This window comes from Pholis gunnellus (genome assembly GCF_910591455.1).
Source record: "Pholis gunnellus genome assembly, chromosome: 6".
Lineage (NCBI taxonomy): Eukaryota > Metazoa > Chordata > Actinopteri > Perciformes > Pholidae > Pholis > Pholis gunnellus.
Window position 1 is genome coordinate 7,374,133 of NC_136532.1, and position 24,571 is coordinate 7,398,703.

Genomic DNA, 24,571 nt, shown 5'->3' on the forward strand with positions numbered 1-24,571 from the left:
CCTGCCGGGACTTGTCAGCACTCACCTTGGCCGTGCAGCATAGCAGTATTATGCGAGCACCGTCCGGCGTGAGGGAGCACCGTGTGAAGTGGTGAGAGATGTTTCATGTTGAGGCTACAGCTAACTTAGCATACTACTGATGGGGCGAGCTAGCCTGTCAGAAAGCAGAACCGGGCTAGCACCCGAACCGTGTCCTTTTTCTCTAAACGAGGGCGTGAATACGTTGTTAAATTGAAGCCAATATTAGACAAAAACCCGTCGCGACTTCAGGCAAAAACACAAACACCGTCACATCAAGACTACTATGTATGTGTGTGTGTGTGTGTGTGTGTGTGTGTGTGTGTGTGTGTGTGTGTGTGTGTGTATATGCTAAAAAAATGACCACCTGTTCAATGTTTACATCTTTGCATTCGGCTGCGACGAGACGATGCATCGCTGCTGTTTCCTCGTTACATTATAGCATTGTAAAAACATCTGCTATGTAGCACGCACACAGCAACGCAGGCAACGAAAGCAGGGTCTTTAACATGTGACAAGTAATGTGTTCACAGCACAAATGAGCTTAATACAGGTCAAATGGTCGCGACGGCACGGCTGTAAAGCTTGCTGCTCTTTGCGTGCAGTTTTAGGCTTTGCACTCGAAATGATGTCACGATGATATCAAGCTAGGTTGTGGCTGTGCAGCCTCCTAATGTGTGCTACATCGCGATGCCAGTGTGAAGGCAGTGTTGGCTGCCATCGGTCCTGTCTTAGCGTCATATGCGTTTACTGCTGTTTAAGTTGATCTACCTCGATGGTTCTTGACACTTCAGGAAGTGGCTCAGGTTTTCTCTCAGGTCTATCGTAATACTGTACTCAAGTGTGATTGATTGTGGAGGGATCTTTTTCTAGCATGAATCAGATGTCAGTGATGGGGGACGGTAGTAATACCAAGAACATCTAGTCGTAGCCTCTGAAATGAAAGTGTTGTTAGTATGAAAATCACTCTTTGTGTTACTAATCCTCCTATTCAGCAAAGTAAAAAATATAAATCATTTTAAAGAGAGAATTTGGTTAGCTTCAACTAGAATGGCTAGGAACTATTTCTCGTGTACAATATACATTCATCTTTTATTCCAGGGAATATTGTTGGCAGAGGAACTTACATGTTGATGCAGGTCTTCACTTCTGAATATTTGCTTTTGCTACATAAATAAATCGTTATTATTGTATAGTAAATGATTGTGTGAATGTACATTTTTACGATATGAGGCTGCTCTTTCTCTCTACCACACTACTGAGGGGTAGATTGAACCTAATTGTTTTGGAGTGTTGAAAACTGTCAAGTGTTGGAAGTTAATGGAATGCTTATCAGATCTGGTTTACATATTCATAGATATTTACTGACTTATTTCTGAACTTTGGCTATGTTAGATTTTATGGCAGAAAAGTTAGGTATGGTTGCTTGTGTTACGACATTCAATTATTTGAAATAAAAAGTAAGGTACTGAAAGAAGCCATGTTTTGGTATTGCTACCCTAACTCAGGTATTGGGTTGATGATAATACAATACTAATAATGATACCCAGTCCTGCTCTGCTGTGATCCTTCAGGTCCTTAGATTATTCCTGAATAGTAGATTAACCAATGAATTGACTCCTGTTTGTTCCAGAGTTTCCTTGAATCATCTATATGGGCCATCTTCTCTCGAAAAATGGTTACCGCCTGAAGAAAAGGACGCGCAAGTTGCATCACAGGAAGAAGAAGAAGAGGAACTGTTTCCTGCAGCTGCCTTGCATGCTCTGCTTCATTGTCCACAGCAACAGCAGCGGCCTCGACGACGACAGCGACCACTTGGAGGCCGGCGCCAACGGCAGCGCGTGCCGCCGCAACAGCATCACAGGAATCGGTCTCCCCGGCGTGGGTGGAGTTGGCATCGGAGCGGCAGCGGCCTCGAAGCTCGCCGAGCGGTACGCGACGCTCACGTCCCCCGAGGACTGCTCCAAGTACCTGTTGTCCCCGCGGGAGCTGGCTATCTGGGAGGGCCAAGGGAGGAGCCTTTTAGCAGCCGTTCCTGCCAAACTGATTCCGCCGCCGGTGCTGTTCCGAACCGCTGGGGTGTCTGTGACCGTGCCCATACCTGTACCTGTACCTGTGCCTGGCTGCACCAGTGACTACACTGAGATGGTAGGTAGCTGCACCGACAGTAGTACCGAACGCTGTAGCTGGCGAAGAGAGAGCATTGATTCAAATCTGTCCAGATGGCCTCAACAGCCACGATTTACCAGTGCTGCTGCTGCAGAACGTGTACTATCTAGTAGTTATAGGATTTAGACTGACAGAGCAGCCCAGCTGTTTATAATATCAGACAAAAAAGGGCGGATTAAAATCAGCGCAAAGCTTCAACAAAAGTCCAAGTGTTTTAAAGGGAAACATTACACAGTGAGTTTGTTGTCCTCTCAAGATGTAACAACAGAGTCACATGAGTCACAAGTCAAACATGACACTCGAAGCAACCACTTTTAAAACGTTGTTCAGAGTGAGTATCCAGGGTAAAGGGTGTCGTTTTGATTCAGTGTTTCATTATGAGGGCGGCGTGAGGTTCTTCAACGCCGCAATTGCATCTAAAGGCTGTACACTCAAATCTGCCTTGACCTGCCTGAAGAAAATCGGTGTGTGTGTGTGTCTGTGTGTGTCTCTGGGCGCAGGTGTGCAAGAGGAAGTGCTCAGAGGTGCAGAGGTGCACCCCCTGTAAGCAGCCGCGCTGCGCCTTCGCCGCCCCCGACGGAGGGCTGGAGAACGGGGGAGTGGGAGGAGGCGGGGGGGAGGCTGCCTCGAACTCTGAAACTGGCCACTGCCACCTTCCCCTCTGTCCACTTCCCTCCTCCTCCTCCTCCTCCGCTTCATCCTCCTCCTCCTCTGCCTCCTCCTCTTCCTCCTCCCCCGCTGACGGCTGCTGCGGGCCGGGCCTTCACGCCGACCTGCCCCACAGTTCGGACTCGTCCCCCTGCTGCCTGCATCCGTACGACGACTGCCAGGCGAGAAGTTCTGACGCCGCCGATCACTCGAGTATCAACCACCTGCCTTCCTCCATCCTTCTTAAGGTCAGAGTTCATCAAGGAGCTAATGATGCGTTTCGTCTTTAATTACTGTTGGTTTGGTACGATGGAGAAATTCAAAAATACTGAATACTTGACTTGCCAATTTATTAGACTGAATACATGTGTTGTATTTCCTTTTGCCTTCCTTCAGGTGCTCTCCCACCTGACAGTGAAGGAGCGCTGTCTGTGTGCCTCTCTGGTGTGTAAGTACTGGAGGGACCTCTGCTTGGACTTCCAGTTCTGGAAGCAAATCGACCTCAGTGGCCTACAACAAGTAAGCACATAGCGACACTCTATTCTTTCTCTTTCAGTCGAGCAGCACACTCTTTTGTCTTTTCCATATTTTCCACATGAGACATTTAAGTTAACACTAGCTTGGAATGAGGCCTTTGTGTTTTGCCAACAAAACGAATAACTGCCTCTTGTATCAAATCTTTGACTTGTCATTTGAACACTCTTTACCGTTTTATAATCTTTCCGCTGGCTTTCATCTCTCCTTGTGTTGCCCTCCCTGTTCCCGTCCCCCAGGTAAACGATGATCTCCTGGTGAAAATAGCCTCTCGGAGGCAGAACGTGACAGAGATTAACATCTCGGACTGCAGAGGTGTCCATGACCACGGTGTGTCCTCGCTGGCCTCGCACTGTCCAGGCCTGCAGAAGTATACAGCGTACCGCTGCAAGCAGCTGGGGGACACGTCCCTGTCGGCCTTGGCTACACACTGCCATCTGCTGGTGAAGGTGCATGTGGGCAACCAGGACAAACTGACTGATGAAGCACTAAAAAAGGTATCGAGTTAGAGTGTAGCAACACAATAAATCTTTTTTGTTTTTTTTATCTCCGGATGTTTGCTTGTCTGTGATGCATCCACCTCATTTGTTGTCTCTGCTCCCAAATGAAGAGTGGAGTAATACTACATTACATATGCTAAACAAACACGTGTCCTTTTTTTGCCTTCAGCTGGGGGAGCACTGCAGTGAGCTGAAGGACATCCACTTGGGTCAGTGCTACAGTATCACAGATGAAGGCATGGTGGCTTTGGCTAGAGGATGCCCTAAACTGCAGAGGCTCTACTTGCAAGAGAACAAGCTGGTGAGTCCCACGAGCCTGCTCTCTTATTTGGGCTATTTCTCCATGCTAGCCTCGTGCTTTCTGCTCGTACAGGAAGCCCGAGTGTCTTCTGTTTGGCAATGTGGAGATTGCATTCATCGCGTAAAGGCTCTCCATTGGTACTCGTCTGAGCTATGTAACTACTGCTGATGTTCTGGGGTTATGAGGATATTGTTAAGAGACGTGGTCCCTGTCTCTTGCGTGTCTTCCTGTTGGTTTTTCCGTCATGTTGGAGTCTTAAGAATTCATGCCCGAGACTCATTCATTTCAGTGCAGCGTCTCAGAATCAGCTGTGTTACGATGATCCGGTCAGACATTGGAAGTCCTCATTTTACACATCAGCAGTGATAATCATTTCTTAAATCTAAACGGTTCATATCAACCCCACCCCACATGTTTGTGATAATGTAAAAAGCAGCAGAAGAAGGGGACACACTACTTCACAACCACCACTAGATGTCACTGTGTTCCAACGTTGTGAAAAACAGCCTCCCAGCTGCTTTCTTTTTGTCGGCCACAGCTTGTTGATGCTGGAGCTGAGTTGCTCCTCCCAATCCCGATCAAATGTATCATGAACGATGAATAAGAGGTATTTAATTCTGAAACAGAACGAGAACTTAATGAGTCATTTGACTTGTCTGCCTCTCACCCCTTTTATTTCGATCGTCTGTCTCTCACTAATGCTCTTGCACTTTTCAGTGCTAATGTTTCTTTGCAGTCCATGAGTAATTATGACCTTGATGAATTAGCCCGCTTTAAGCTGTTAACAATAGCTCAGTTTGTTAAAACCCCATTCATCAACCTAATAGTATATGAAATTAGCGATTACCACAAGGTGAGAGATTCATATTGCCGGCTGATAACATTTCAGCGCAGCAGCAGTCATTTTTCAGGCGTGAGATCGTTGCGGTTATTTTCGCTTCCTGTCATTAGGGCGCAGAGAAATGGGCTGATCTTGTGTGGGAATTGTTATGTCTGGGCGCTCTGGTTTCTTGGCCTAGAATTGTCATTAAGTTTGGCAGGAATTAAGACGACCCAGAAACACTTACCTTTCATTTTTCCACCGAGGCCATTTATTCTCTGCGACGGCCTGAAAGACTACGGCTGCCTCCGCTCACTTCTCAGGGAACAGGAACTGATTTGTGTTGCTTTGTGGGTAATTACGGCCCGAAAATGAGTTTGGCCGAATGTGTTGGCACTGTGAGTTCCACAAATATGCATGGCCGCTAAAAGATGTTTATATTTATATCTTGCTCACTCATTTAGACTTGGATGTCAGCCGATACAGGCTGTGGGCTTTAATGTAATAATTATAAATATTGTATCGCATATGAAGAATTTAAAAAGGTGACTCAACCATTTGTATTCAGAGGAACTTATTTCGCTCTGAGGTCAGCTGTTTGTAGACCCTCTCCCCTCCTCTCCTCTCCTCCTCCCCTCTCCTTTCGTCGTCTCCTCTCTCCTCTCCTCTCCTCTCCTCTCCTCTCCTCTCCTCTCCTCTCCTCTCCTCTCTCCCCTCCTCTCCTCTCCTCTCCTCTCTCCCCTCCTCTCCTCTCTTCTCCTCTCTTGGTGCATTTGCGGTCTCCTAATCAATCCCAGATGAGGATGAGCCTTTCACCCGCTGTGATCTGCCCTCTCTTCTCCTCCTCCCAAATTGAATAATTGATCTGCTGCAGGGTGTTTCTGTGTGGTCTTTTGCTCGCCCTCTGCCTTTTTTTCTCTGTCATGTGCACACCCACAAGCATTTTTTCTCTTTCTCTTCCCTCCCTCCGTGTTGTTGTGGTTGTGGTTTCTCTTCCATGCTGCAGGGCCTTTTTCTGTGTCAAGAACATATTCAGCTCTGTCGATGGTTAAATGCCTTGTGTGTGTGTGTGTGTGTGTGGGAGGGGGGGGAGGTGGGCACCGTCTTTGAATAAGCTTGTGTAGCCTTAATAAATACAAGCACTTACATTATTAGCAGTAACTCTGCTCATGTTCCTCTGGTTTTTTTTTTGTGCTCTAAGTTAACTGCTGAGGAAAGTTTCGGAGACTCCGAGTGGGGCGGAGTCTCGGAGATGAGTCTGTTGCTCTGCTATGATGCAAGACGTGCAATTGTGAGATTTCTCGCTGTGCCTTTGGTTGCAGAAGACCGACGTAAAGGACCATGATTATCATACCGAAGGGCACGGCAGTTTTATTTTTTTAACAAACGACAAAAGATGAAAGCTGCGAATGCAACGCTGGCTGAGGACGTCTCCAGCAGCGACGAGTGTCTCCAACTGTTGTTTACAGTTGACTAAATGAGGCTTGCTCTTTCATTGCTTGTTAGCCCAGGGCTACAGATAACCCTGGGCTAAGAGTGTGTTTTGTGAAGAGCAGGTGACTCCGGTGTCTCTGCGCCCCGCTCCTTTTGACATCCACCCTGCATTCTTTATTGGCGTTCATCCAGTATTTATGCCAGAGTTGGTTATATTGCACCAGTTGCCTTTCAAGGCTTGTTTTCATCTTCTGAAGTGTTTTTCTCTCTCCCTCCCTCTCTCGCTCTCACCCCATTCATATTCTGTTCTCTTCCACCACCTCGAAGGGCAAAGGCTCCGAGAATAGCAAATTCCCCTTTTCCTCATCTCACTTCAATTTGCCGTAGGGGGGAGAGAGGCATCACTGAAAGTTTAACTCTGAGTTCTGTCAGTTTCATAGACAAACTGGACTATACGCTGCAAAAAAAACACCTCGTCACCCATCTCTCCATGTCGGTAACTTTGCTCCAATGCTCCTTTCAATTAAACGCACATCGCAATCTAAAAACATTTTTGCTCGTGAAGCACTTTTCTACTCTCTTTTCCTCTCTTTAAAAAAAAAAAAAAAGAACTTTATCTGCTCTCCTGTCTTGTTAAAATCAGAGAGTGTGCACTTAATTTTCCTGCAATGTGATGGGAAAATTCTCCCACTGGCTCATCTCGAAGACATGGTGTCTGCCCACACACACACACACACACACACACTTTCTTTCTCTCTTTCGCTCTCTCTCACTCACTCACTCTCTAACACACACACACTTTCTCACTCTCTCACACACACACACACACTTTCTCACTCTCTCACACACACACACACACACACTTTCTCCCTCTCTCACACACACAGGCTCTGATTATTTGTAGTTTTAATTAGTCCAAAAAGTGGAAATGTAAGTGGAATTGGAGATGACCTAACATAGATTACCATGTGCCCTCAATTTAGGTGTAATTACCACTCTGCATGTACAATCAAAGCTCCCCTCCTGAGTTTTCACCATGTTTCCTCTCTCTCTTTCTCTTTCTCTCTCTCTCTCTTTCTCTTTCTCTTTCTCTTTCTCTCTCTCTGTGTGTGAGGCGTTTGGGATGTGTTTGTCTGTGGAACAACATGAAACCCTCGGTTCGGTGAAGGAGGCCTCATCTCCCGCTCTGATTGGCAGGTTTTTTGCTGGCAGGGGGGGGAAGGACAGCGAGGCTCCACGGGTCCAATCGAACGTGATCGCAGATTAAAAATTGTGTATTGATATTAGCAGATTTAATTAGCCGGATTAGCGGGAGAGCAAAGACAAAAGGAAGTGTAATGATAGCTGTCAGTTATAATGGGATGGACCTTTTGACATGAACCAACACACACACACACACACGCAAAAGAAAAACCCCACACACACAGAGGCCTCGTCAAAACACTGGAAGCGACGCACACGTGGGAGCGGATGAATTTGAATGGCTGCCAGCTGCACTGGAATCTCCTCTGGAAACTTTATTCACGTATTTGACTGTAATTAGAGATAAATAGAACCACTCTGACCAGCCACACACACACACACACACACACACACATGCACACACACGCACACACACGCACACACACAAACAGGGCATTGTCCGTCTCCTCTCCAAGATCTCCCCAATCCCCTCCAGCCTCCGCAGACAGGAGTTTAGACTTTTCAGGATGTTGAATGTCAGATGCTGTATGATGTATGTAGTCAGCGTCAGCTGCTAATGACGCTGGATTATGTCTGTCAGCGTGTGGAAAAGCTCTGCCCCCTTCCAGAGTTTCCATGCCTTCATGTCATCGAGGAGCCTCTTCAGTGTTGTGTCCCGCCAGGGGGAAAGCCTAAAAAACAAACATGCGCTGAGTTTTCTATTTAGAAAGAAATATATTTCATCAAATCTTCATCCCTTCCGTTTCCCCTCATCCCTTCTGTTTGTGCTTCGACAGAAAATAGATCATCAACAATTCTGGAATTGGATGAATTGACCTCAAGGATGAATACAATGTGTTTTTCGTGAGTAACCACGAACATAAGCATGGACTTGTTTGTTCATGAGAAAACTCCACAGGGCACCTTTTCTATAATTCTTTACCCTGGTTCCAGCTCCAGTGTCTGTGTATTTGCTGGTTGTCTTAGACTTCTATGAGAATAGCCGGAATGCCACTGTTGAGCTTCACGCTTCATTCTTTACACTGGAAAAACAATCTCCACTTACTTGCTTGTTCGGGAGCTTTTGACCGTGGTACACGGTCTTCATCAACTGAACAAATTTCCATCTGCTGATGTAAAACCTACATATGTACTGTATTCATCAAAAGGAGCGAGCAAGTAGACCTTTTCCCTGTTGGCCATACAAAACAAACCACCTTTGGTTTTAGGGGAATTTAGATGGGCATTTAATTTGCACTATTTTCTGACCTTGCACAGGCCCAGCTATTAATTTTCAGTTGCAGCCCTAACTGTGGCTGACTCATTACGATAAGGACATGAGGTTAGTTTGTTAAGTAATAAACTATGTGAATTATTCCCTTTTAAAACTTTTATTTTGGCCATTACCGCTGCTTACATTCTCAGTATGTAGTCTAAGCTAACGGCACATTCCTCTCTCCAATATCCTCCTCTTCATTGCTCTTTTGAAGTGCCTCCGTATCGATCTGTGTCCCCAAAAAGCTGCTGGGCGTGTGTGTGTGCGTGTGTGTGTCTGGGGCGGCTGCTGATCGTCCTTTGCCTGGAAAGTAATCAGATGCATTAATGAGCTCTGACTTTAACTTGGACAGCCGGCTGCACTCAGACACAGACATCGTCGATATGTTCCCTCTGCCGTCTGCCCAAGAACAAAACAAGTTTTAAAGGAGGGAGAGAAGAAAGAAAGAGAAGAAAGTGAAAGCGCCTTTTGGAAATGTGGGCCTGTGAAGCGTGCCTCCAAAGCGATATTTCACCTTGCTGCAGTGTTTTTCTTCTCAACACCAGTTACCCCGGGGTAGAATTCTGCAGTAACGTTGGGCATTTTATTCCCCGACTCGATATCAATAACGCCGGTGGAATTCCTTTTTGAGAAAGGAGAGTGGCAGGATGCTCACTTGGATTCCCCGAGTGGCTCATAGAAATGCTCAAAAGTATTAAACTTGTGCCACGAAAACAAAGTCAAGTGAATGACAGGCATTACGAGTCTGTCATTCACTACTCCAGCAGCTGGAGTAGTGAGGGCGACCTCTCTGCTGGTAATAAGCACATTTCCTTTGAGTTTGTGTTGGACTCAAAACCTAACGGTCCTATGCACAGAGCAAGAGTTCCACTGCACATTAAAATGATTCATTTGCTGCCCTCTCACATCGACATCCGTGACAAAAAGAAACATAAAAAAGAAAGTTAGAGGAACAGCTCTACAGCCCAGGGGTAAATGCAGTCGCAGGAATACTCGCATAAACGGTTGAATTGATGGTGTACAGCTTTTACATTCTTCTGTGCATAGTGTTTAGGTCTACGGTGAACTACTTCGGGTTGGATCAGAGAATATTGGCAAAGTTTTATACCCTTTTTATTCAATACCGCTTTAACAAGTATTTGACCAGGAGACACCGGACAAGAGGTCAGTTTCGTCTGTAGTCCGTTAATGAATGCAATTCTTTGTGTTTTTGTTTTTACAGCCTTCGTGCTGCTGGTTTTTTGGATCATGTCGAACTGTTATCACCTTCTTTTCTTTGAATCTTTACGCTTTAATAGTTTGTATTGTAGATTGTTTTTATGGGTGTATATGTAGTTTGTTTGTGTGCCTCAAAAATTCCCTCGATGGACAAATTCTGTGTTTTGTACTGAATTGAAGTGTAAAGGCCGGTAACTTGCAGGACAAGACAAATCTCTCATATGCTAAATGTACGCTGCACCTGAAATGTGCACCGCTGCAGCCGCACCAGACCAGACCAGACCACACCAGGTTTTGGTTGGTGTGCTTGTTTTCCCCCTGCAGAGGGCGTAGCAGGACTGCAGAAGAGCAGTTAACACCACGGTGAACAGCAGCTGAAAGCAGCTGAGCGTTACACTTAGGCTGCTCATAACAGATCCCACTTTCTGAGGATATTAATAGATATTTGAGCACAAATCGTTCCTATCTATTAGCTATGTATTCTCTTTGTGGCGTATAAAGGAATATTCACAATAAGTCCTTTTTTAAAGTCAGTTTGATTCGGATGAGAATGATGCTTTACAACCTGTTGATACTAAGGCTTTAATATTTTCCTGCACAAATATAAGAATGTAAGGTGGGAGCTTGCTGTTTGCACCGTTCATGTCCTTTCACTCGCGTGTCATTTATGTGAGTAACTATTGAAGTGGAGAAAGAAAAAAAGCATATTCCTCTCACCTGTAATCTGTGAACGGCCTTTGCGGAGGTAATACATAACCTTTTAGCGCTGTCGACGTTCAAGCAGCTCTCATCTCCATGACGTTATCAAGCATTCGCCCGCAGATACAGCAAAGCACCGAAGAATGTTAATGTGACTTCATTTCTACTCCGGTTCTGCTCATTGCCTGCTGTGGCTGAGCACATGGAGGGACTGCAGCCTGAGATGGGGGGGGGGGGGTAAAGCTGACATAAACCCAAAATTTAATTTCCAACTTCAAACATTTTCTACTGGGGGGCCAGTGTGCAGGCTGTGCCAAATATATCCTGCCTTCTGGCCAATAACTCACTGCTGTCAGATTTGACCAGATGACAAAGGAGCACCTATGTATGGTGAAGTTAGATAGAAGTAGATCCATTAATCCGTTAGAATACTTTATTATCAATTTATTGTTTCAGTATTTTATGAATGTTGGTTCCAGCTCCTCAAATGTAAGGATGTGACGCTTTTATTTGACATATATGATGATAAACATAAAACATTTGGGTTTTGGTCCGTTCATCAGATGAAACACTTAATTTGAAACATGATAGTTTACAGACCGAACCTTTGATAACATATTCATTCTTTAAGTCGCCTGTTAACAGTTGATGCTTCAAAGTTCTCAGATGGGAGAATTTGTTGTTTGTCTTGGTCTCACGTTATAGTAAATTCATATTTTGAAGTTTTGGACTAGTAAGACATTTAATGATCGCTCTATGCTATAGGATATTAAGACTGGCATTTTTCACACTTTGAGCAAATAATCGGTAGATTAATAAACCATTCAACTAAGCGATAGAGCTTATTGTGTGAGGTCCTTCTCTTTTCTTTTGGTGACTTGGTGACTACAGTTTTCAAACCAGCGGTTCTTTCCCTTAAAGAGCATTTACAGCAACTCCGACTGTGATATTTTGGCAGTTGGTCCGGCCCTGCTAGCTGGCAGCAAGTTAGAAAGGTTTTGGCAACACCACAGCCGCTAACTTTTTGACAATCAAGTTAGGGGGGAAAAATGAAATAAAATAAAAAACGACCTTGGCACCCATTTTTAATTCTCCCGAGGGCCAGTGGCTCTGACCTGGCCGGCGTTTAAAGAGCATTGCTTTAGAGGCGCTGTGTTTATCGAGCTCCAGACAGCAGTAGCTTCTGACACCCGGCCAGGGATGTCACAATGATTCATGGCCCTTTCCGACACCTCGCTCACGCCTTTACTCTTCTTAATCTCTCTGCTCTCTTTCCCTTCCTCCGCCTCTCCCTCTCTCCGATGATGAGTTTTCCTTTTGTTTGAGAAGGGCAGGAATGATGTCATCATTTAAAGCAGAGGAAGCCCGAAGCCGGGACGGAGGCCCCGCCTTCTCTCGCCTCGGCAGACTAGTTTGTACGTATCATGATGGATGGTCCTTCCGTGGGGATTCACTTCTCTCCTGAGCGCTGGAGAGAAGACAGAAGTGTAAAACGGAAGACGGCTGAGAGTTAAAAGTCTACCGTCTACCTGCCCACCCCCCCTTTTCTTTTTTTTCTTTTTTAGCTTTGTTTAAACTCTTTTTATCCTCTTTTTCACGTCCGTGGTCCCGCTACTCATCCCATCACTCTCCTCCTCTCTCAAACAAGCCATGTCCTCCTCCCTCTGGATTTCCTTCCTCCCCCATCCGTCACCCTCTCCTCCCGCCGTCTTGTGTCTCTTTTGTGATTGAGAGTCCAAAGCAGCTCTCATCACTGACTTCATTAGTGATGATTGATAAGACGCAGAAAGGTGTGCGTCTGTAGGTGTTGTGTGTTCACCAGTCTACTACCTCACCCTCCACCAGACGTCACCCTTCTGCCTCCCCCCCCTGTGATGCATTCGGGGGCCGCCGATAGCAGCAGTTCAATACTCGGGGTAATGAATGTGTTTAATAAGCACCGTGGGTCGATGGGCTTAATGAAGGCGTGACAGAGGATGGGCCTGCAGAGCGCCGCTGTAATGAGACTCTAACGAGCCCCTGGGGTTAACGAGGTCACGCTCTAATCGGGATTCCCTCACCTGTACGCGTTCTGTCTTGTCTCTCTCTGTTTTTACCCCTTCCCTCTGCTCTTGTTTGGTACACTACACTTTGTTTGTCGCTTGTCTTCGTGGTGTTCTTATTCCATCTCCCGTTCCGTCTCCAGGGATCCCCTCTGTCCTCTCATTTTGTTTGTCTTCGTTTCCGTCCATCTCCCGCACACGGCTGCCTGTTGGCCTCCGTCTCGCTGCAGCCTGTCCGTCTTCTCCAGGACGACCGAGCTTAGGAATGCTGGCTGAACTGCTCTGGAGTAGTGTGAGCCCTTTTTCTCCCTCTTTCTTCTCCATCTGAAAAGCGAGTTTCTAAGAGGCCTGACAAGCTATTTCTGGAAGCTATGGAGCCTTTTATTGTAGCGGGTCCTGACTCTCTCTGTTCCACTGGAAACTTCCTGACTGACTGACGGCTGCACGTCACCGTCCACTCTTGTTGTTGTCTTCCATGGAAGTTTAGATGTTTGCACAACAGTGCATGATTTCTCACTAATCTGGATTTAAGCTTCTGTTGTATTTAAGTGCTGATTGTTTTGAACATCAAATTTAAATGTTCTCCATCGACTTGTTTCCTAGTTGACTCATGCATCCTCTAAATATCATACTGTAAAATGCAACGGATCAGCAGTATTTGCTTTGCAAATTGGGGTTCGTTGCCATTTCAGGTCTATAATTAAGCCTTTGATTTAATGTGAATTACTTCTATTATAGAAAAACAGAAAAATGATAGAGCTAAAGTGTGAAGATTGTACTTGTTTTGATAAGATAAGATAATCCCTTATTAGTCCCGCAGTGGGGAAATGTACCGGATTTTGTATTTTTTGCATGTATTAGTTCGGCAATAATTGTGGCCTTTATCTTCAAAACTAGAAATAACTTGACTGGCTTTTTCTCAGAGAAGAAGTCACAAGAGAGCGGAAGTGATCTGTTTGTGTTCTTTCTTTCTCAGGCTGCTACAGTTGTTGCTGCCTGCAGCGCGCACACACACACACACACACACACACACACACACACACACACACACACACACACACAGAGAGAGAGAGAGTTACTCACTCGTTGGTACAGTTGTGGTTTGCTCGGGGAGTAGTTTTATATTGACTACTCCTTCCATTGGTGAGACTTTTACCATCTTTCTGTCCTGGTGGGTTCTCTCCCTCGCTCTGCTGATGGACTCACAGGTGGAGTTGGTTGGGCTGTGAGTGAATAAAGGATCTCTGTTCTGTGAAGCTGTTCAGCACAATGTTGTCCCCCCCCCCACCCATCCTCTGTACTACTGCAGAGTATCAGCGGTGGTGGTGGGTTTCATCAGCTCCAGGGTTCTGTTTGGATTGGGAAAACACATTCTGGCTGTTCAATACGCGTTTACAGTTAATAGTTGACTGGGTGTTGTTTTGGGCTGCCATTGATCTTTAAAAAAATATATAAAACAGCTTCATTCAATCAGTTAATTATTTATTTTATATATTGTCAAAATTCATAGATGGCCGACATTGCGTGTTTCTATATTGTTTTCTCTTAATATGACCAGCAGCAAAAAAGTATTACATTACATTTTTAATTTTATGAAATGGAGGAAAGGAAACAAATGGTCGCCTTATGGGAAGCTGTAGCCGTCTAATTTAACTATGGAAATGACAGAAACAATCATTGTTTGATAAAAGGTCAAATGGATTTTTCTCTATTTTATGTCGGCAACTTAAAAGAGCGACGTCATTTTCAGACTTGTGGAAGACATTTGTTGAGCCTGTATTTATGAATGCATCGTGTATCGTCAACAAAAACAAACAGGCAGGTTTTTTTTATAAAAAAATAAAGATATAAAAACAACAACCTGAAAATGTGAATATTTCCATCAAACTACAGCTGCAGTTCACCAGCCAGCTAAACAGCTAATGTGATTTATCGTCTGCTCACATCCAACCTTTACTTTTATTGTCTCTTTAGCGTCTGTGGGTTCACGAGAGCTTAAGTTCTGTATCTCTATCGGTCGTATCTGTAATGTGAGAACGTCGTCATGCGCAAAGTTGCAAACCGTTTCATTGACTGATACAGTTTTTTAACAGACTTTTAACTTTTAGGTTCGAAAAACAAATAACGAATTTGTGCTGCTTGTCCAAATATTCTTCCACTTGTCCAGAGCGGTAACGCCATCGATTTCAATAATGTTGAACTCTGCAGCAGTTTTGATCCTCTCAGTCGCCTGTCGGTCCGCCACCGCCCACTCCCGTCTTTGAGAGGCAGCCGTTACTCTCTCTCCGTCCAGCGCCGGTATTTCACCGGTGGAAAAGTGTGACTTCCTGAACCTCACATTTCTTCGCCCGCCGTTATGAGATATAGTGCAGAGACAAGCAATCGATTAATGGTGCACTCAGCCCGGCTAATTAACAGCTATGTAGAAGCGGAGAAAGCATCAGGCAGCGTCGAGGAGCTTGTTTCCCCGTCGCCGAGACCCCGGATAACCTCTGAGGCATAGATCACTTTACAGCACGGTTTACGTCCAAGGGTTGCGGGTCCCAGCAGCTTCATAGACACCTTGCTCATCACCCGGGGTGAACTTGATCACCCGGGAAGGATAGCACAGGTCATCGAGGTGAACAGAAGCTCGATTGACTTTGTTGCTGCTGCGATGAAAACCCAATTTGGTTAGGACAACTTTTAAGAAGATTGCCCGATGAAGTCAATTAATGACAAACATCTGTGGAGCTTCCACATTTCTACCTTGTTGTTCTCATACTTTTCTCTCCTCTCCCTCTTCCCTCTTGTCATTCAAACGGCCTCTCTCTCCCTTGAGAGTGAGGATGACGCGAACAGCAGATTTTATTGTCACCTGCCACTCCAAATCCCGCTCTCCCTCTCCTCTCTTATCCAATCCTCCGCCCCTCTCCTCCCTGTGCTCCCCTCCCCAGCTCCCCGCCCGATCTACCTCCAGCGTGAATTTGGCTTTGCTAAATTAGCTCTCAATTAAAAGTGAATTTAGGGGGGAAAAATGAGCGCGCCCCGGAGGGCACGGATAAAAGGGAAAGGCAAGAGCCGAAGGGGCCGCCTGCCTGCCTGCCTGCCTGTCTGTCTGTCTGTCTGTCTGTCTGTCTGTCTGTCTGTCTGTCTGTCTGTCTGTCTGTCTTGCCGAGCCGGGCTGCATGGTGCATTACGGAAGTATGCAAAGTAATGTGTGTTGTTGAGTGAAGGCAGCTGATTTGCATTTAGATAAATCCCAGTGGATGTGGGGTTGTCATTGAGATGCAGGGGGCTGAATCCACTGGCCACCCACCCAGGCACGCACTACCTGCAGGTGTGTGTGCGTGTGCGTGTGCGCGTGCGTGTGCGCGCTTAGTATGCTGTACTACCTGGAGCATTTGCCCCACTTTCCTAGGATGGAAAAACGAGGCATCATTGGAAACAGGTGTGTTCACGTGTGTGTGTGCGCGTGCACAGAATGAGTTTGTAGCTGACCTTTCTATACTGGCAACAGGACTAAAAGTCAGACTAACAACAACTGTCTGCACACAACTGGCAGCCGCTGCATCCTGTTGGTTATACCGTTGATACAGTATGTTGGGAAGCAAAGCACTGCGACAGCGTGACTGTCCAATGTTTTTTTTCACATCTGTCCTTCATCGCTTCCAGTTAAAAACAGACGCTGCGTGTTAGGAAACATTAGGAAATGGAAAGCAGTGTCCAGAGGCTGACAGTTTCCTTTATTTCTGTTTGATTGTAGAGCATCACCTCTAAAGTGTATGTTCTTTTGTGGGACTTCATGTCGAATGCCTCTCCATTCCTCACTCCTGTATGGTGACGCCTGAAGCCCAGCTCTGCACTTAGAGGCTCTGTTTTCCAGTCATAATGGTGTTTTTCTTTCGGTGAAATGGTTCCTACCGTAAGCTTGAGTTTGTATCAATTTGGCAAAAAAAAAAAAGAAGCAGCATCGAGCCACGAAGCGCTGGATCCCTCGTCGTCGTGGTTGCTGTTGTTGCTGCTGTTGTCAGTGTTTGTGCCGGGCGGCGGGGTTCAGTGCTTCAGGCCTGTTGACGTATCGGCAGAGGGGGAGGCGGCTTGCTGCTGATTGACAGTCGGGGCTGAGAGTGGGCAGATGGGCTGTGGTGGCTGTAAATATGAAGCCTTTGTGACAGGTGAAGGTCAGTGTGGTGGGAGGTAGAGGAGCAGCGAGCCCAGTGGGAGGGTGATGTGTGCTCTCTCTCTGTGTGTGTGTGTGTGTGTGTGCGTGCGCGAGTCGTATTTCATCTCACATTAAAGCCGTTGGCTTCAGCACACTTGTTACAAAAACATGGAGACATCAAGTCTTTGCTCCAGGAAACACTTGATCCAATTCAAAGCCTCAGTCTGTGATTGGTTTACAATCTGCCAAACCCTCACAGTGTGCATCACAGGTGTGTGTCACGTTTCAACATGTGACCCTGCAGTTTGAGGCTCACAGGTCAATATGTTACTTTCATGTATTTTGAAAAACACAAGCACCAAACAGTTTTTCTTTTGCTATAATTTTCTAGTAGAATAATACTGGATTTTTGAGATAATCACTTAAGAAATGTCTTTAAAGATGAACAAGGTCCTGGTGACAGTATACGTTAACTCATGTATTCTTTTGGCACATTTCTTGCTATAACTCTTGTTTCTTATACATATAGTAATATATATATATGAAATTAAACTTACATCGGATGATATATACTAGTAAGAAGAACACAAATAGTATCATGTCATTTAGCCTGGCTTCAACTAAACAACAAAACAGAAACGTTCTGGTTTATTCTCATGAGCTCCTACAGCATGTATTGTTGCTATTACCGGGTGTGAATCTGCAACAAAAGGGTTTCTTGGCCTCTGGTGGAGAAAAACGTGTGAGGCATTAAGGGCCACACTGTTGGGTCCTCACTGTGATCACGTATGCACAAGAGGAGCTGGTGGAAAAAAACTAGGGAGAACTGGTGAGCTCTGAGAACCAAAACAAAGCTGAACTAATCCGTTCTCTTCCAGTCAAAATGTTAGAAGGTGTTTTATTTATCCCTTATATTTCTCCTCTTCCGTCATCTGAACTGTAGTGACAGAAATGGTAATCTTAAACTGATTGCCACACGCTAATGGTATTCAGGAAACTACCTTTTTTTATTTTTTTTTTACTGTACCTTCCTCCATTGATCTCTTTGTCTTCCTCTGCAAATCCCTCTCTTCCATGAGTAATCCATTGTGGTGTTCCCGTGTCTGCTGGAGCCGTGCCAGAGTAGTGTGGGATTACTACGGCTGGAGACACAATCACGTCTATATATACACGTTCAAATGTCTCCCCTTCACTATGTGTGGGGTACCACAGGAATGTGTCAGACCGGTCTATCTAACTGTTTGGTTAGATAGAAGAAGGAAGAGGTGGGAGAACAGAAAGCAGCAGAGAGAGGTGGGTAGGGAGGATGATATATCAATTTAGCCATTATTCATTGCAGTTGACATGATCAATGGTCTTTACATATGCCGGATGAATGGGCCAGATTTTTCACCGCCCAATCGATCATGAGTACGCGATCCCCACCCCACCGCACCGATACAGCTTTTCAAACTGAGATTTCCCCAATTTTTTTGTTTGTAAAAGTAAGTTTGCTGGTTCCCGGTGAGCCAGTATATATGGCCATGAGCCTCCTCCGTTACACATGGCGTTGCCTGTCGATTCCCTTTGAATGCCAGATAGGAGCTTTACTGGCAAATATATCAACGTGTGCAGAGGGATCATGCTGTCCTCTCTTGATCCCGCCAGATCCTCCACTCTTTACTTCATTTACTGAGTCTTTAGTGCTGCGTTCATGTCATATGGGGGGAGGGGGGGGTGTTTGTGTCCACAGACAATCCAAGGCCATTTTATGATTGCTGAGACGGTTAGAAATACCGACACAGCGATACTGTACGTCCATGTTTGTTTGGTTTTAATGCACTTTCATATCATCAACTGAGAAGTAGATGGAGTTTACCACCCACTTTGGGCTGCATTACCAAAAAGCCTGACTCTGAGAAAAGGGGCCCTTACCGGCTTCACGCCGTCCACGGGCTGAGCCTCGAACAGAGGAACTTAGGCCCCCGAGCAAATTTTGATTCATTCTGCATATACATCGAACCTTTTGCGTGTGCAAAAGAAAAACTGGAGCAAAAACCTGCAGGACTGATTTGATTGGATCAGAACAAAAACTAATTTGATCTGTCATGGGGCAAACTGCATTATAGATCTGATGATGCTTGCAGGAAGCTGTTAGTTCATGTTGTGTAACTCGCCTCAGACAGTACCCGGCCTCTGTGCAGTTTCAAACCAGTAGGTCAGTCCGTGAATGTTAATTGAAGGCGCCCTGTGGAGTTCTTACTGTAAACAAACACTTGATTAGACGAGGAAGAGACAGATCTTTGCCTCATAATGTGAGCGTCTGCCATCATACGATTGTATTAGCGTGCTGAGGCTCCGTTTCTACTTTGTCAGCTGACGGTATATGAGAGGACAGGGGTGAGGGAGGTTTGCTGACTGGGGGGGAATTATAGAGTTCTTCCGCTGCTATATGGGATTCAGCAACATCAGGTCGAGCCAGTCATAGCTGTGTGTGTGTGTGTGAGCGGGTGCAGTCTCATCCTGCCTCTCTATTTTACTCCCCCCCTCGTCTCTCCTCTCTGTCTTTCTCCGAGTAATAAAGAAGAGTATTTATTTCCTCCTCTCCGGCTCTCAGGTCTCTTAAAGGGAGTCGGGGACTGAGCTGATATTAGACTGGATGTGTGTGTGTGTGTGTGTGTGTGTGTGTGTTTTGTAAGTGCGACAGCATGTGTGTGTGTGTGCGTGAGCCGCTGCTGTTCTCTTACTCTCACGCTGTGCTGTCTGCTCGTCTCATCGCCCATCCCAAACGTACAGTTGCGTCTTTCTCGCGTGCTAACACACCGAGATTGAAAGTTGCTGATTCCGAGCCGCGGGGACTCGTAGCGGAGGGGCCTCTGGCGGGGGCTGATTGAGCTGTGCTGAGCCGAGGTAGAAAAGTTACAGTAGCGGCGCTATTACCTGCCAGTGCGGATGGAGTTTTATTAGCATTGCAGATACGCTCTGGCAGAGCTCAGCGCAGCCAAGCAAATAATTTTATGACTCAGGTCCACGAGGGAGTTAAAGGCTAAAAAGGTTTGTCTCGTTCGTGTCAACGAGACCCGGCCTCTCTTTTGGGTGCTTGAACGCCAGTTTAGCCGTTTCTTGTGTCTACGAACATGCGAGACCCCTTTTAATTGCAAATAAGTTGGAATCAATCACTCTGACTGACTATACCAGCCACATGTATTAACTCTTGACATATGCTGTGCGTTGTTATTCAACATAAATTCCTCGTGCAAGCTAATTAGGATAATAGTAACAATCAATGTCATGTTAGATTGTTTTACAAATGTTGGTTGGGACCACTCACGTGACACCCCCCCCCCCCCCCCCCCCAAAAAAAACCCGAAAGTGTTGTCTCCTCCGTTGCAGTTGCAGCGAGGCAGCAGACCAGGGATCGGCTGGTGAATTAGCTCTTCGCCGGCTGTGGGACCGAGTCTGACAGTTGGCACAATGACGATGATTTATGACTGGCCAGGAGAGTCAGAGATGGATGAGGAGAAATAACTTTGATCAAAGTTTTCCTCTAACAACACAAGAAAAGCTCCCTCTTAGTCCCCGTTGATATCTTGACGGTGGCCCGACTTTATTTTCCGGAGGGAAGCGGCCGAGTCGGCCTGCTTGTTGTGCAGTTGTCCGCCTCTGCGTTAGACGGAGTGCTAGCGGTTCACATGCAGCACAGAGCGTTTTGTCCCAGTTCTGCAGCCATTGTGCTGACACGCAGCCAACAAACTGTGGGGATTGTGAGACGTATAAGAGAGATGATTGCATCATCTTACTGAGAAACTGTAGTTAGTGTTTTTGTTCCAGCTGCCTCAGCACACACCGTATCAAGAGCTGTCACTACACACCGTTCCTTTAATTTAGTTCTCATAAACATAATTGCCGTTTGTTCTCTGTTGCTAACGTTACTGTTTTTTCCCCCACTGTGGGGTTAATTTGTATGCACAGCCTGAAATAGATATAAGCAGCCTCACTGACAGGTGGATAGTTGTGTTTTAATTCAAAGCCCAGTAACTACAGATATGGATACCAAAATATCCTTCACAATTAATGTTTCTCACTCGAAGCTTACATTAGCTCACGCCTGCAGCTGGGTAACTATTATCACTAATTATTAAGTATTATATCTTTGTTTTATTGAACTGGTTATGAAATGTCGATACAGTATGCAATGAAAAGATGTAAATTAAAAAAAACTAACTATAGCTCAAATTAGACTCGTTCTTCTTGGGGATTTCTTTCTTTCAGGAATAGTGTTTATTTTCTCAAATCATGTTCAAGCTTTGACTCGTGACAAAATTACAAAAAGAAGTCAACTTAAGCCTCGAATACGGAGGCGTCCTTTAACCGAGGGGTTTAAAGCGATGACCGTGAAGTGTCACATCCCTGATTCGAGTCCACATCCTTCTCCATCGCTCAACCCTCATAATGAAGGCATGAAACGATGAAACGCCTTAAGAAGCTGGAGTGGAACAGGTGGAGTGAGAGAAAAACACGGCTCAGTAATTGGACACATGCGCAGACACAGATATGTCGGCTTGTGTTGCAGCCTCTTTTCAGGGCTTAGATGTTCTGTTGCCAAGACTCCTGTGGCTCTCCGGCACTGTGTGTGTCCAGCTCTGCTCATCTGCTGCCTTTGTGTGGGTCAAACCCTAATCCCGTCAAGGGGTTCGGGGCCAGTTGCCCCCAGGAAGGGGTTTACCTCGCTCGTCTCGCAGGGACCAATCAAGACCAGCTATCTGTTACAGGGTTCCTGTGTTGTTCAGACGATAGTGAGAGGTGGGAGGCTTCACGATGTCCGTTGAAGGCATAGACCGTACATAAGAAGTGGTCGCAGTCAAAGTGACGACACTCATTGGTTTGTGGACTGCCGTATTGAAGTTTCGAGTTCGGCATTTTGGCCTTCGCCATCTTGTTTTGTTTTTTTGGCAACCAGAAGTGACACCAGAGGGTGGAGCTAAGTACAACCGAACGCTGACTAAAAACACAATTCCCACACCGGACAAGGCCGGGGCAGCAACCTGTCAATCACAAGTTAACCACACCCCAAAGCATGCCCTGCTGTATGGTCTATTTGACTCTAAATGGACCATAATGTACGATATAAACATCATGCTGTATTGAAGAAGACTTGAAACTAGAGATTGAGACCATAAACTCATGTTTACAATGTTTACTGAAGTAATAAATCAAGAGAGAAGTAGAGTCATTTTCTCATAGACTTCTGTACAATCTGACTTCTTTTTGCGATCAGAGGAGTCGCCCCCTGCTGGCCATTAGAAACAATGCACCGTTTAAGTTCACTTCAGCATTGGCTTCACTTTTCAGAGCCGGAGGTTGCCGCCTGGTTACAGTCAGATTGAGAAGAAGACATCCAACATGGATGAAAGAAACACCAGAGGACTAGAGTCTGGTTTAGATCCCTCGTTGTTTCCAGCCCTGTTTTGGCTAGCCTTCTGTGATATCTGATATCAAAGACATGTTTGTCTGTCGAGCCGGTTGCCATTGTTTTTCCACATTTGGTACTTTCCAACTCCTGCATGATGTCACTCACCCATCCTTCTTTCATTAATGTAGCAATAGCATTGCTCACCTTGATTCTGTATTTGGGGGATTCATTTCCATTCCAGAATGCAACTGCACCTCTTCATTATGTCTGGGTATATAAGCCCGATAGTTTACCGACTGAAATGTGTCTTTGGCATTGAACTGTCAAATAGCAAACGTTGGCCCTGAATGCTTGCTCAGGTCTAGTTTATTCTGTATATTCTTTATATTTCCCGATTTAAGTCATAACTTTGCCGACTTTGTACTGATTTATTTTTGACGAAGTGTCAAATCTCATCTCTGCTGTGTTTGAGTCAAACTGAAAAATTAAATTAAAAAAAAGCTTTTAGAAAATATATTCATATTATTAATGTTAGGTAATTCACAGTTGTGAATCACAGTTCATCGTGTTAACAACATTGTGTCCGGATGTGGATTTAGACCATCTAGCTGTTATTAAATCTTTATTTCTGGTACTGCAGGTCCTGAATTGGTCACGTCGAACATAGAATGAAGTTGAGCCCAAAATATTTGTGTGCAGCCTCAATATTAACTCATTATTAACTTCTTGTACTTGAATTGTTGGAAAATGTCAAAATTTGTGTCAACGAACAGTTTTGAAGTACCAAACAAAAGTTTGAAACACCTGACCAATGTTTTTGTTACCTTCCAGAGATGCTTGATTGTTTTATATCCCTCCCTCTCTGCCTTTGCCTCCCCTTGTCTCCCTCCTCCTCCCTCACTTCTTCTATCTCAGATTCACTGCTAAGCCTACGAGTGTGTCTGAGCTCTGTGAGAGCCAGTGTTTGATTCGCTTCTCTCTGAGCCCAAAACCCCCGACCTTCTCTCTCTCTCTCTCTCTCTCTCTCTCTCTCTCTCTCTCTCTCTCTCTCTCTCTCTCTCTCTCTCTCCTCTCTCTCTCTCTCTCTCTCTCTCTCTCTCTCTCTCTCTCTCTCTCTCTCTCTCTCTCTCATCTCCCACCTCCCCTCTGCCATAAGACCCAGCCTGACCTGGCACGTAGGCACATACTCACCCGCGTGTCTCCCACCCATCTCCCCCAAATCCTCTATTCCCCCTCCAAACCCAACCCCTCCTGGTCTCCTCTCTCAGCAAGGACTCGTATCCACCGTCCAGTCACCTCTGTTGTCTGGACCTGAAACACAAGCAGGTCCCTTTTGTTCTGGCTGATAAAAGGAAGAAAGCAGGGCGAGGGAGGAGGATTAATTTAAGCGAAGGCCAGACGACACATCTGCTTGTTGTGTTCGTGTCTTTTCCTTCCCTCCCGTGGTTTGCCCTGCTTTCGTTCCATTATCTTTGGTGAGAGCAGAGGATATTGAGTCGAGATGCATGGTGAACTCTCAGGGCCGTGACACTCCCTTAATCCGGTGCCTGTTCTGTCTTCCTGCTGTCTCCATCCAGCATTACCCTGCTTCCTTTCTTCCTTTCACCTGGCCTTCAGTTCGCCCTAATCTCCATCTTTTTTTTAGAGATAGTCTCTTCCATTCGTTTTTGTTGGGAGGAAGTCGTAAGCAGAGGAAAGGATGTTCTGTTATGAGTCTGATTTTTATCTCTCAAGCAGCCAGGAGACGTCTTCACACTTGAACTGACAAAAGACCACAGGACAGTCAGACACCATCTGTCCTGCGGTAGGACGTAGCACTCGGCTATTTATTTTGCATCCTGTCTTGCATTTTCCCATCTCTGTCTTCCTCTAGATGAAAACTTTGACACTTTTCTTTTCCTACTTGTGTGCGATTCACCTTGGGCTTCCAAGCCCCCCCCCCCCAGCCTCCCTCTGACCAGTCCATTGTCCCGAGGTCTGGGTCATGGTCACTGGTCCATGTCAGCTGTCTCAGTGGGCGTGTTTGATGGCCTTTCTGCTCATCTGACAGCTCTGTGGGTCAGCGGAGACAAAGGCGAAGGACGGGAAGGGATTAGTCCTTTTATTTATGGTTTGGCTTTTCATTCCGCATGCTCGTGGAGGAGTTTGCAAACATACAATTATGTTTTAATATGCATGAAAGCGTGCACTTTTG

At 45.7% G+C, this 24,571-nt stretch overlaps 1 protein-coding gene across 1 annotated transcript in view; it reads left to right on the top strand.

Annotated features, from left to right (window-relative positions):
* Nucleotides 1-37: 37 nt before the first annotated feature.
* Nucleotides 38-24,571, top strand: part of fbxl17 (F-box and leucine-rich repeat protein 17) — a 193,454-nt gene continuing 168,920 nt past the window's right edge. The window contains exons 1-6 of the mRNA XM_079160972.1: nt 38-91; nt 1,652-2,166; nt 2,688-3,083; nt 3,232-3,354; nt 3,609-3,866; nt 4,039-4,170. Coding sequence (XP_079017098.1) covers nt 1,672-2,166; nt 2,688-3,083; nt 3,232-3,354; nt 3,609-3,866; nt 4,039-4,170 — 1,404 coding nt within the window. The 5' untranslated portion in view covers nt 38-91; nt 1,652-1,671. The remainder of the gene's footprint in view (nt 92-1,651; nt 2,167-2,687; nt 3,084-3,231; nt 3,355-3,608; nt 3,867-4,038; nt 4,171-24,571) is intronic.